The sequence below is a fragment of the Xenopus laevis genome, chromosome 5L (assembly GCF_017654675.1).
Source record: "Xenopus laevis strain J_2021 chromosome 5L, Xenopus_laevis_v10.1, whole genome shotgun sequence".
Classification (NCBI taxonomy): domain Eukaryota; kingdom Metazoa; phylum Chordata; class Amphibia; order Anura; family Pipidae; genus Xenopus; species Xenopus laevis.
In genome coordinates this window covers 11,608,970-11,621,784 of record NC_054379.1, presented here as the reverse complement: position 1 = coordinate 11,621,784, position 12,815 = coordinate 11,608,970, and the positions used below count along the sequence as shown (strand labels likewise).

Here is a 12,815-nt window from a genome sequence, read left to right as displayed (position 1 = left end):
TATACAGAAGCTCCACAATCAACCCCAAATTCGTTTAGGACTGTAAATATAGGACCTGCATTGAAACAGCAGCTGTTTGGTTAAAGGAGTGTTTACCTTTTAAGTTACCTTTTAGTATAGAATGGCAAATTCTTAGCAACTTTTCAATTGGTCTTAATTATTTCTTTTATATAGTTCCTGAATTATTTGCCTTCTTCTTCTTCTGATGCTTTCCAGCTTTCAAATGGGGGTCACTGACCCCCATCTAAAAAACAAATGCTCTGTAAGGCTACAAATGTATTGCTATTACTAATTTGTATTACTCATCTTTCTATTCAGGCTTCTCCTATTCATATTCCAGTCTCTTATTCAAATCAGTGCATGGTTGCTAGGGGAATTTGGACTCTAGCAACCAGATTGCTAAAAATTGCAAACTGGAGAGCTGCTGAATAAAAAGCAAAAGAACTAAAAAAAACACAAATAATAAAAAATGAAAAGCAACTGCAATTTGTCTCAGAATATCACGCTCTATATAATTTTATTATATATATATAATATATAACTCAAAGGTTAGAGTGCTTTAATGTTAACATGATTTTCTAGCAGACTTAAGGTATGAAGATCCAAATTATGGAAAGATCAGTTATCCGGAAAACTCAAGGTCCCGAGCATTCAGGAGAACAGTTCCCATACCTGTAGTTCTGCTCAGCATTATTGTCCCCTTCTCAGAAGGAATTCCATTGCACGTTTGAGTTGTGAGGAAATAACCGCACCCTAAGACAAGGTATGGAGAAACACTGCATATCATGGTGTGTGCAAGGCATTTAAGGCCACGGCTGCTTTATACAACGAATGAATACACTATCTCTAGCAACAGCAAGTAAAGTTCAGTAACCCTGCTATAAGCAAGGAGCATATATCCAAGATACCAGCACAACAGAGCACAGGGACAGTGCAAACAAGCCCAGCCAAACTCGTATTTTGCTTTGCCATGCTGCTTATTTGTCCAAGGATTTATTTATATATATATATATATATATATATATATATATATATATATATATATATATATATATATATATATATATATATATATATAGTCAAATACAAGAGTCCTCTGCACTCAACCCATTATCAATATATTTAAGACAGAGACATTTTGTGCATACTGCTACTAAAAAATGCCTTACCCTTTAAGCAAAACAGGGATAGTTTGTCCATATATTGCAATATATTTAAGCTGGCCAACTACGTCAAAGTCATCCCATATCTGGCCAGTCCTGCGCTCAATTTTATCTGATTCATTAAGAATTCTATTGCTTCATTATACATTTTACAAAGGGACTAGGTATTACCTGCAACTTAACTTGCTGCTTTCAAAGTAAACCTCCATACTTGGCTGCCCTTTTATTAGACACCAGTCTAATATATATATATATATCCCAGTTATAGTCAGGTGATTCCACTGGTGTCTAATAAAGCAGCAAGTAAGTTGCAGGTAAAACTTAGTCCCTTTTGTAAAATGTATAATGAAGCAATAGAATTCTTAATGAATCAGATGAAAATTAAGCGTAGGACTGGCCAGATATGGGATGACTTTGACGTAGTTGGCCAGTTTAAATATATTGCAATATATGGACAAACAATCCCTGTTTTGTTTAAAGGGTAAGGCAATTTTTAGTAGCAGTATGCACAAAATGTCTGTCTTAAATATATATATATAAAAAATCACATGCAATAAGGTCCACACTCTCAGGGCTTTATGATAAGTTAAAAAGGTGATTTTATTGTACTAAGAGACAAATTATATATATATATATATATATATATATATATATATATATATATATATATATATATATATATATATATATATATATATATATATATATATAAATACACAAAAGCCATGAATAAATGATATCTTTATAAAAGGTGAGTACTGATGTTATCAGTTATAAACGGTGAGTAGTGATGTCATTTCTGCCACAAGACTCACTGAAACTTGTGTATTATAATAAATAATGTACCCCCTGTTGCAAAATAGGAGGATATAAGAAGTTACATCAGAGTTCCATGAAACTCCTCGGTAACTTATAATATCCTTATTATTTACAAGAGGGGGTACATTATTCACTATATTATGTAAAAAGTTTCCAGTCATCTTCTTGCAGATATATCACAGCAATAATGTTTAACAAGCACTGTGCCAAGGAAAGCGTAAAGAAGCTTCCAGATCTTCACTGCCTGAAAGAACTCATCAACTAAAGGGCAACTAAAGCCATGAATAAACTTCAACTTATCATGAATGTAATAAAGGGAGTTCTTCACCTTTGAGTTAACTTTTAATATGATGTAGAGCAGTAGTCCCCAACCAGTAGCTCGCAAGCCACATGTTACTCACCAACCCCTTAGATGTTGCTCCCAGTGGCCTCAAAGCAGGTGCTTATTTTTGGTTTTTGGTTGTATAAAACCAGGTGTACTGTCAAACAGAACCTCCTGTAGGCTGCCAGTCCATATAGAGGCTACTGAATAGTCAATCACAGATCTAATTTGACATCCCCATAGACTTTTTCATGCTTGTGTTGCTCTCCAAGTCTTTTTACATTTAAATGTGGCTCACAAGTAAAAAAGGTTGGGGACCCCTGATGTAGAAAGTGATATTCTGAGATAATTTTCAATTGGTTTTCATTTTTTATTATTTATGGTTTTTAAATTATTTAGCAGCTCTCCAGTTTACAATATAAGCAATCTGTTTGCTAGGGTCCAAATTCCCCTAGCAACCATGCACTGATTTGAATAAGAGACTGGAATATGAATAGGAGAGGCCTGAATAGAAAGAGGAGTAATAAAAAGTAGCAATAATAAATTTGTAGCCTTACAATGCATCTGTTTTTGGATGACTCCCGTGTGAGAGCTGGAAAGAAGACAAATAATTCAAAAACTATAAAAAAAAAATTAAGGGCAATTGAAAAGTTGATTAGGATTAGCCATTCTAGAACATACTTAAATCTAAAGGTAATCCACCCTTTTAGGCTCGCCAGAACCATTAAAAAACTACAAAAAGGGATGGTGCGCAAGGCCAGTATGAGTACTACCAAAATAAATACAATTTCAAAGGTTGCAAAAAAAAAAAAAAAAAGTGATATAAGGTCTGAAGTAATTCTATTTAATTTATTTAAAACAAGTACTTCACATTAAAGGCCTATAATCTGGCATAACATTATATGTACCAGTATTTTGTGTATAAAAACCTAAGATACAGTATATATGCCAATATCATGTTCTCGGAGTAGATTCATCAAGGAAGAAATTGGAGAAACTCTTTTGTGTTAGTGATTTACTATTTTTATTAACATATTATTATAGCTTTTTTCTTAATTTTTTCTTTATTGGTTTCCTTACTTTTTTGTCAGCATTATTTATAATCTTATTTTTAAGTATTTTGGTTTTCATAAAGTATGTCTTTTTGTAACTTTTGTAGGAGTACACTGCAATTTAATGTGTAAAGCCTGTATGTAAATAAGCATTTAAACTGGCAATTTGCCTTTACTGATTGTGATTGGTTAAGACATGTGGTGCTCTTTTGATTGGTCATAACCTTTATAAAAGGGGGTGTGTATAGGGGTGTGCCATTTAGCCTATGAGGAAGTGCCCCAACAGGCACAAAACACGTTCGGCCTTTTCCTAATATGTCCCAATCAGTATTTTGTATTTTTTTTTTATTTGCTGCCTTATTTTTTGGAGGAACTCACATTTATGGTTGTGTTACTATGACCAGAACCATTGCCTAACAAATCCAATCTTTATCCAATTTGTCACCCAAAGAGAAAATCAAATAGGAATGATCCAAATGTTTGGGTCCCACATCAATAATCAAATCACTCAAACAAAGGCCCGTGGAGACCACTTGGGAGAAGACTACATCTATGGCCTAATGCACTTTTCAACTGAATTGCCAGCCTTCCCATTAAATATTTGACCCAATCAAATAGTAACATGGAACAGCATCACTTTGGCCAATACTTGGGAGAACATGATGCCTATTCAAGAGTAGCCAAGTCTGCATCAAACTGCATCAAATAAAACTGTCAGCTGAACCAGCAATAACTTCATAGCTGCAAGAGGAGAATCATTACATATTTAAAGGGGACTCGTCACCTAAGAAATGATTCCAAATCCTATTTTGTCATGATAGCCAAATGAAAAACTACTTAACACTACAAAATTATTTAAATCTTTAGTCTGGGAATTCCCAATCACAGCAAAAAAAGACAGGGGCCTTTTTTTGAACCGTTAGTAAGATTTGTATCACCCCAAAATCTTTTTTAAGTGCCAGAATGGGAGACCTGATGCTCATGACTATGCACTAGCTACACAATTAGATAGCAAGAAGAGAGGGGGGAATGTAAAGAGTGCAGCAACAAATAGGAGGTAACATAGTAAGTTTGGTTGGAAAAAATATATTTAAAAAAAAAAAAAAAAAAAAGACACCCGTCCATCAAGTTCAACCTTTTAAGCCAATGTATAACTGGCAGTTGATCCAGAGAAAGTGCAGACTGGAATATGAATAGGAGAGGGCCTGAATAGAAATAAAAGTAGAAATAGAAATAGCTAAATAACTCAAAAACCACAAATAATAAAACCAGTCAGAATATCACTCTTCTAAAAGTTAATTTAAAGAACAACCCCTTTTTCATACAATAAAGAACTCAATTTACTTTAGTAGCCACAGAATGACTGCCTGGAATTACCCAACTTATCTACAAATATGTCCAGTTTCTTCTCAATTAAGGAAACTCCCAACACACTGCCATTTAGTGTATAACTTGCATTTATAATATTTTTGCCAAAGTGCATAACCTGCATTAATCAACACTGAACCAGTATGAGACCATCACTTTTTGATCTCATCTCTTTGTGCCTCACAATCAGTGCACTTTTCGGTTATGCCGACAATAACTTATTTCGCTGTTCTATAAACCAAAGCTTAAGGCAGTCATACAGTCTAAAATTCCAGTCTGAAGCTTGCTGGACTGTGTATGGAGCCCTCCAGACGGATACCTGGCCAAAAACGGTGTCTATCTATTGGGCAGGTTAGAAAACCACACTGGAAGAGAATCCTAACTGGTCTCCCAAGGCCCCATTATGACCGGGTCATGGCTCAGGGGGGGCAATCTATTGCGTCTCAATGGCATTGGTGACAAAAGCAGGTAATTATCGGTTTGCTTGGTGAAACAAACAAGCAGATCTAACATTGTATATGTACAGCTTTAGACTGGGAGCAAATCTACATGGAATTATAATTATGGACCAAAATCACTCTTAAAAAACAGTGTACAAAGTAGGGATGCACCGAATCCACTTTTTTGGATTCGGCCGAACCCCCGAATCCTTCGTGAAAGATTCGGCCGAATACCGAACCGAATCCGAACCCTAATTTGCATATGCAAATTAGGGGTGCTAAGGGGAAAACATTTTTTACTTCCTTGTTTTCTGACAAAAAGTCATGCAATTTCCCTCCCGTCCCTAATTTGCATATGCAAATTAGGATTCAGATTCGGTTCGGCTGGGCAGAAGGATTCGGCCGAATACGAATCCTGCTGAAAAAGGCAGAATCCTGGCCGAATCCCGAACCGAATCCTGGATTCGGTGCATCCCTAGTACAAAGCTGCTCCATACTTACCCAAAAAACCTAAGGCCTATGGTGCATGGGGCATATCCTTCATTTGCTGAAAAAACTGAATGTGCCCAAAAGGTGAACATTTGTCTTCATATTTTATCTGCTGTAACAATTATCATATAAAAGCAAATCGTGCCCAGCCCTAGAGACCCTGCAAAACGGCTAAGTATAGCCAATGGTAACAAGTCCAGAACACCCAAAATTTGACAATATCAGTGCCTGCTTTAAAGTCAGGTTATCAGCGGTATAGTCGTTTTCAATGATGCTATGGTCGTTTGTCTTGTGCATTTGAGATAGAGGTTTGCACGCAGCTAAAAACAAACAGATTCCATATTATTCTGACTGGATGCATTCATGAGCCTTTACACCTGTGTTTAGTACAGTTTCATGTGGCAGGGCTCTTAAAGGAGACATATGTTTAAAAAAAAAAAAAAAAAAAAAAAAAAAAAAAAGAATCTGCCAGTGCATTAAACTCTTTTAGATATAGAAGGAATGTGCTTTAAAAAGTTGTGTTTCAGGTTACTTTATTGAAGATTTCTGCAAAATCCCTACTAGCCCATCTATTCCACTTCCTGCTCCCTCCTTTCCCAGGCTCTGCAGGGAAGCCAAGAAGGACAGGAACCAATCAGCACCTAGCAGGACCTGATAGGGAACTGAAAGCCTGTCTTTGCTTGTGTGCCTGCAGGGCTGTGATTGGCTGCCCCCCTCTTACTGTTCTTCTAGGAGGGACTGTTAGGATACGCCCACCCCCCATTTGAGGAAAAAAAAAAAGGACAAAGGAACATATATGGAGAGCTCCAATAAAGGGGCTATTTTTAAGGCAATATTAATTTGCAGCTTAAAAGTAAAACCAGAACCATATAGTATATATATTATTACCGACAATATAATATTAGGGGGTTTCATTTATCCCCTATGTCAGGCGTTTGAGTAAACCGTTTAACCTGTTGCACCACTTTTCTAACAAAAACTGGCCTGGGCCATTTATTTCTTTTTAGAAAAAAGGCCCACTGGTCCTGGAAGAATATAATTGTTTTGCTCAATAATAAAATTTTAATGTTTTAATAAGCATGTACTGACAGTTGCTTACAATTGTGTTTTCTATTGGTATACAAAAAAAAAAAAAATTAGGATGGGGTTGCCCTATAGTGTTGACTGTACTTTTAGATCTTTGAAATCTTGAATTAGACAACCTTATGTCTGTAAAAGAGCACTTTATTTAAATGTGAGATTATACGATCCAGTCTCAGACACAATTCAAACACAAATCTCTGTCTTCTGCTCCGATTTATCACTTTGCTGTACAGCTGCACTCAACCACCCACACAAATGTGCTTCAGTCTTGCTTGGGTGCAAACCCTTGATGCAATACAAGGTAGTGATCTCACATTTCGTATAGTAAAGTCACTGCCTCACAACCTCATCCTTAGGCTGGAATCAATGTTGTGGAACAGGAGACACAGATAGTTTGCATGTTGTGTACAACAGATATACAACAGCCAATAACATTCAACCACACATTGCTACACAATTCTAGGTTTCAATGTCGGCACTTGACAGCATACGATGCCAAGGACCACTGCTAAAGGGGCCAGTTTCTACACCCTAAAGTAGAGTCCTGCATCGGGTCGGGTACCCGTGGGTTACCCACAAATAAAGTGGATATCCAGCGGGATGAGGGTAGGGTTTTTGGGTGTGGGTACAAATGTGGGTCTGTGGGTTGGGTTGCAGGTCTCATCTAAATTTCTTATCTTCTGTTATATTGTCTATTTTACACCTTTTAAATTTTAACAAAACTCTTTTCTGTCCCTGCCCACTTTTGATGATGTCACTTCCGTTTTGCAGCAACAGCACTTCCTGTTTAATGGTGGTTGGCGGATTGCGGATAAGGCAGTTGCGGGTCGGGTAGTGGATAGAAGAGGATAAATATGTGGGTCGCGGTTCGGGATCTCATAAATTGTTTCCACGCAGGACTCTACCCTAAAGCAGTTACTTGAGAATATACAAAGCAAAATAGCAAATTTCGATTGATACATACAACATTCCTTTGATAGATTTCCTGTCTTGGCTTTTAAGAAATCTGTTGCTGTTTCTTCTCTCTCCAGAGACTGGCTACCAAAGGACAAGTCAGGACAAGGAGAAGTCAGCTCTGGTTCTCGCTTCTTGTCTGGACTGTCAGTGTGGAGAGCCGACCTATAACCTACCACAAAGTTATTTGGGGATGCTGGGAAGTATACACTAGAAACAGCTGTAGAGTAGCAGGGTGAGCAGCTCAGCATTAAAGAGTAACTCTCAACACAGACCTGTAAAACAGACATGGAATGTGTATCAAGACACTACTGCTCTAATGCAGACCCTTCAAGTACTTCAGTCCCACATTTCAGACGCAGGCCCTGCTAGTATATTTGTCTCATATTATTACAAAAAAGTTCGGTACTGCACATGCGCTTGCCAAAACCCATATGGTGACACCTTAAAGGGATACAGTCATAAAAAAAAACAGGTTTTTTTTCCCCAAAATGCATCAGTTAATAGTGCTGCTCCAGCTGAATTCTGCACTGAAATCTGTTTCTCAAAAGAGCAAATTTTTTTTTATAAATATATTTAATTTTGAAATCTGACATGGGGCTAGACATAGTCCGTTTCCCAGCTGCCCCCAGTCATATGACTTGTGCTCTGACAAACTTCAGACACTCTTTACTGCTGTACTGCAAGTTGGAGTGATACCCCCAGCAGCTTAACAACAGAACTATGGGAAGGTAACCAGATAGCAGGTCCCTAACACAAGATAAATAACAGCTGCCTGGTAGATCTAAGAACAGCACTCAATAGTAAAATCCAGGTCCCACTGAGACAAATTCAGTTACATTGAGTAGGAGAAATAACAGCCTGACAGAAAGCAGTTCCATCCTAAAGTGCTGGTTCTTTCTGAAATCACATGACCAGGCAAAATGACCTGAGATGCACCTACACACCAATATTACAACTAAATACACTTGCTGGTTCAGGAATACAATTTTATATTCTAGAGTGAATTATTTGCAGTGTAAACAGTGTAATTTAGAAATAAAAACTACATCATAAAAATCATGACAGAATCCCTTTAAAGTGTCCCCCGGTCTCACTCTGTCCCTACCTTTTATGTCTGCTTATTCTGCACCTATGTATCTACATCCAGTAATAGCCCATTATGTTATGCTGTTCTTATTCCTTCGGTTTCTCTGCCACCCATTATCTGACTTTAGCCCTTTGTGTGTACTTGTGTTGCCCTATTGTCCTAACCAATGACCTGCTATTGGACTTGTGCACTATTTTCTTTATTAGTGTACATGCCCTCCCCATTCTGTCCAATGTGATATTAGTGTACCTGTGACCACCCCCCTTTAATTTTCCCAGTGCTCAAGATGGTTCCCTGTGTCCCACACCCTTATTCTGCTCCATTCCATGTGCCACTCCATCCCTACTTTATTAGTGTTCTAGTGGACCTCTCCGCATCTGGTCTACTAATGCAACTACCTCACACCTTTTGTTTTTCTGCACCGTGATAATAATGTACTTGTGCCCCGCCCCCCATTTACTCTGCTTAATAATAAATTTATAGTGCACGGCTACAACATACTCTACTACTACCCCTATCCCCCATAAATTGCTGTACAACATACTCTACCAATTTAACTATTGCCCTATTTCTTACTCTGTGACATGGTATACTGTTATATTATTCTGTAATACTATACAGATATCCATAGGCCTCCATCTGCAACAAGATAATGTCCCTATTCCTGCCTCTCTTTTGCTCTGTGGCATAATCTAATAGTAGCCTTATTCCCACCCCACCCCCCATTAGTAGGCCTGCAACATATTCAACTAAATAATCTACATAATCTAATATTAGCTTTACTCCCCCCCCATCTCTAGGCCTACAACATATTCTACTACATAATCTATTAGCCTTATCCCCCCCCCATATCTAGGCCTGCAACATATTCTACTACATAATCTAATATTAGCCTTATTTCCCCCCACCCCCATCTCTAGACCTGCAACATATTGTACTAGTGCCTCTATTCCACCACATCTTTCTTCGCCCCTATATAATGTGTCTTTGCCACCATTTGTTGCTCTATGTCATACACTAATAGACTTTTGCTCCAATCTCTGCCTTGGGCCATACCATCACCATTGCCCCATCTACGTCTTGCCACCACCCTAAAGAACCTGTACCACCATTTCCAGCCCATCTTTGCCCTTTACTCTTGTCTTCCAGCAGGGATTTACATGCAATGCGCCCCCTAGCGTCTGGGTATAGACCAACCTGAGTACATTACGGTACAGACCCGCCTGAGTACATTACGGTACAGACGCGCCAGAGCACATTATAGTACCGAGCCGCCAGAGCACATTACGGTACCGAGCCGCCAGAGCACATTACGGTACCGACCCGCCTGAGCACATTACGGTACCGACCCGCCAGAGCACATTACGGTACAGACCCGCCTGAGCACATTACGGTACAGACCCGCCTGAGCACATTACGGTACAGACCCGCCTGAGCACATTACGGTACCGAGCCGCCTGATATTTCACCTTTGTCAAGTCACTGTAGAGTTTGGGTAGAGAGTTCAGTCAGGTCTTACCTTTGAGTGGGGGCAGGGGGGAAAGCTCCACAGGGGGTCCCTGGCCGCGGAACTGGGACGAGCCCTGGGAGCGCCTCTGCCTCTGAGCTTTCCGCACGGACTTCCGCGTGAATCCATCCACCTTCTCCGCTGCCGATATCGCCGACATGACCAGTGACAGGGCCCGCGGGGCCACCTGCCCAACCGAGCAGGGAAATGTGGGTTCTGGCGGGAAGCGTGAGGTAAATGTCACGGTGACTTCCCCTCCTCCCCCTAGTGCTGCCCTCCGGCAGGAGAGGAGGGTCCCTCTAGCTGCTCCTCGCTCCTCTTCTCGCCGGCATTTCCCTTTTTAGAGCAGACAGAAAGTTTTTTACAGAGCCCTGAACGCCATAGACGGGGCTGCTGGAGGGGTGGTCGGACGGCAGCTGGGCTTCCCGTGTCGGTGTAGAAGTCCGCGAGTAAATCCAACAAACCGCAAATCTCCACCCCCCGAACTCACAAGGCGACCTGTGGCGGCAACGTCGCTTACCAGCACCGACTTCTCCCAGTGACAGACAGCTCGGCGGCCCAATCGGGTGGAGCTAGGGGACACGTGACGGAGGCGGAATGTTCGTGTTTGAAGCGCTGAGTCGATTGGAATGGACTTTCCACAGCTGCCGCTAGGGGTCACCCGAGTGACTAAAGAAAGGAGGCGAGGTCTAATAATGGACGTCATACTAGTTATGCTTTTGCGTGGTGCGGTTCAGTAAGTGCTGCTAAACACTGGGGACATACGCGCTCTCGGGAAGGAATCAATTGACAACAAAAAAGGTCTCTTTGGTCGTGTGTGTGTGTTTGTTATACAAACTCTCTATTGGCTGATAGGAAATGGGTCTGACCAATCACAGTAAAGGCTGTTTTCGGCGTCGGACCAATGGGATGCGTCCCTTCAAATGATGTTGTTGTGAGCGCGTCGCTGAGGTGATTCTGTGGATTCCGCCCTCACGTTCCTTTTTAGTCTTTGCGATTCGAGGAATCGGCTGTCCCTGGAAAATTGCACTTTTTTTTTTATAGTGTTGTAGCCATTCTCTCACGCAGTTACAGGGATTATATATATATAAATGATTGGTCAGGCGTCTGGTTTTATAGATAGACAATGATTTGTGGTATCTGTGTGGCACATTCACACTAATCACTTGCTGTTAACATGGACAAACACGGGCAGATTTGTGAAGAGACCGATTTTAGCACGACCCAAAAAAATCATCGTCAAAAATCATACACTGAGAGATCCGCTCGTTTGGCGATGTCGGCAAACGAGCGGACTCTCCCTGATATGAAGGTGGGCAATATCGGGCTGATCCGATCGTGGGCCCTAGGGCCCAACAATCGGATCCTAACCAATAGCAATGGGCGGTCGGATCGCGGGACCACCTCAACGAATAGATGCGTCAGCGATCCAACGGGATTTTTTGTCCCATCCGATCGAGATGGCCAGATCTTTATCGGTGAAGCCCGCCGGGGGGGCCCATACACGGGCCAATAAGCTGCCGACACGGTCTGTAGGCAGCTTTTATCGGCCCGTGTATGGCCACCTTTAATTATTTGCCTTTTTTTCTGACTCTGTCCAGCTTTCAAATGGGGGTCAGTGACCCCATCTAAAAACAAATCTCTGTAAGGCTACAAATGTATTGTTCAGTTGGCCATAGACGTGCAGATTAACCTTCACATCGGACGAACACCACTAACCATTCACATCAAATAAAGTAGAAAAGAACAGATCAGCCGATGTTCTGCCACTGACAGTAATCGTACAGGGTCGGACTGGCCCACCAGGATACCAGGAAAACTCCCGGTGGGCCCAGGCAGGGCCACCTTCAGAAATCGCAGGGCCCCATACGACAAAATATCCTGGGCCCACCGCAAGCCCCACCTACAGGTCCACCCCCTCCTAGGTGGCTAGGGTTCCCACATGTTTATAAAAAATTAAAAAAACATTTGTGGTCAGGGCCTCCCATAAAAAAAATTGTGGTCAGGGCCCCCCCCCATTAAAAAAAATATTTGTGGTCAGGGCCCCCCATAAAAAAAAATCTGTGGTCCGGGTCCCCCTAAAAAAATTGTGGTCAGGGCCCCCCTTTAAAAAAAACATTTGTGGTCAGGGCCTCCATAAAAAATTGTGGTCAGGGCCCCCCATTAAAAAAATATTTGTGGATAGGGCCCCCCCCCCATTAAAAAAAACTTTTGTGATCAGGGCCCCCCATAAAAAAACATTTGTGATGTGGGCCCCCCATAAAAAAAATTGTGGTCAGGGCCCCCCATAAAAAACATTTGTGGTCAGGGCCCCCCATTAAAAAATATTGGTGGCTAGGACCCCCACACACAACAGGGACCACAAAGGGTTACCTTTAAGGGGGCCCTTGTAAGTCCTGGTAAAGATGCATGTTGATTGGATGAGCTGGAGGGGAAGTTCAAACCTCAGCTATCCAATCCCTGAGCAGCTCAACCGGGACTTAAACTCTGTGACCAATCTCAGAATGCAGGGGGGCCAGTTAATCAAG

The 12,815-nt window shown here is 40.9% G+C and overlaps 1 protein-coding gene across 1 annotated transcript in view; it reads right to left on the bottom strand.

Moving 5' to 3' along the window:
- ppp2r5b.L (protein phosphatase 2 regulatory subunit B', beta) overlaps positions 1–10,769 on the bottom strand; it is a 65,848-nt gene extending 55,079 nt beyond the window's left edge. Inside the window, 1 exon segment of the mRNA NM_001093031.1 lies at positions 10,300–10,769. Within this exon segment, the coding sequence (NP_001086500.1) occupies positions 10,300–10,447 (148 nt within the window). The 5' untranslated portion in view covers positions 10,448–10,769.
- Between the last annotated feature and the right edge of the window lie 2,046 nt (positions 10,770–12,815).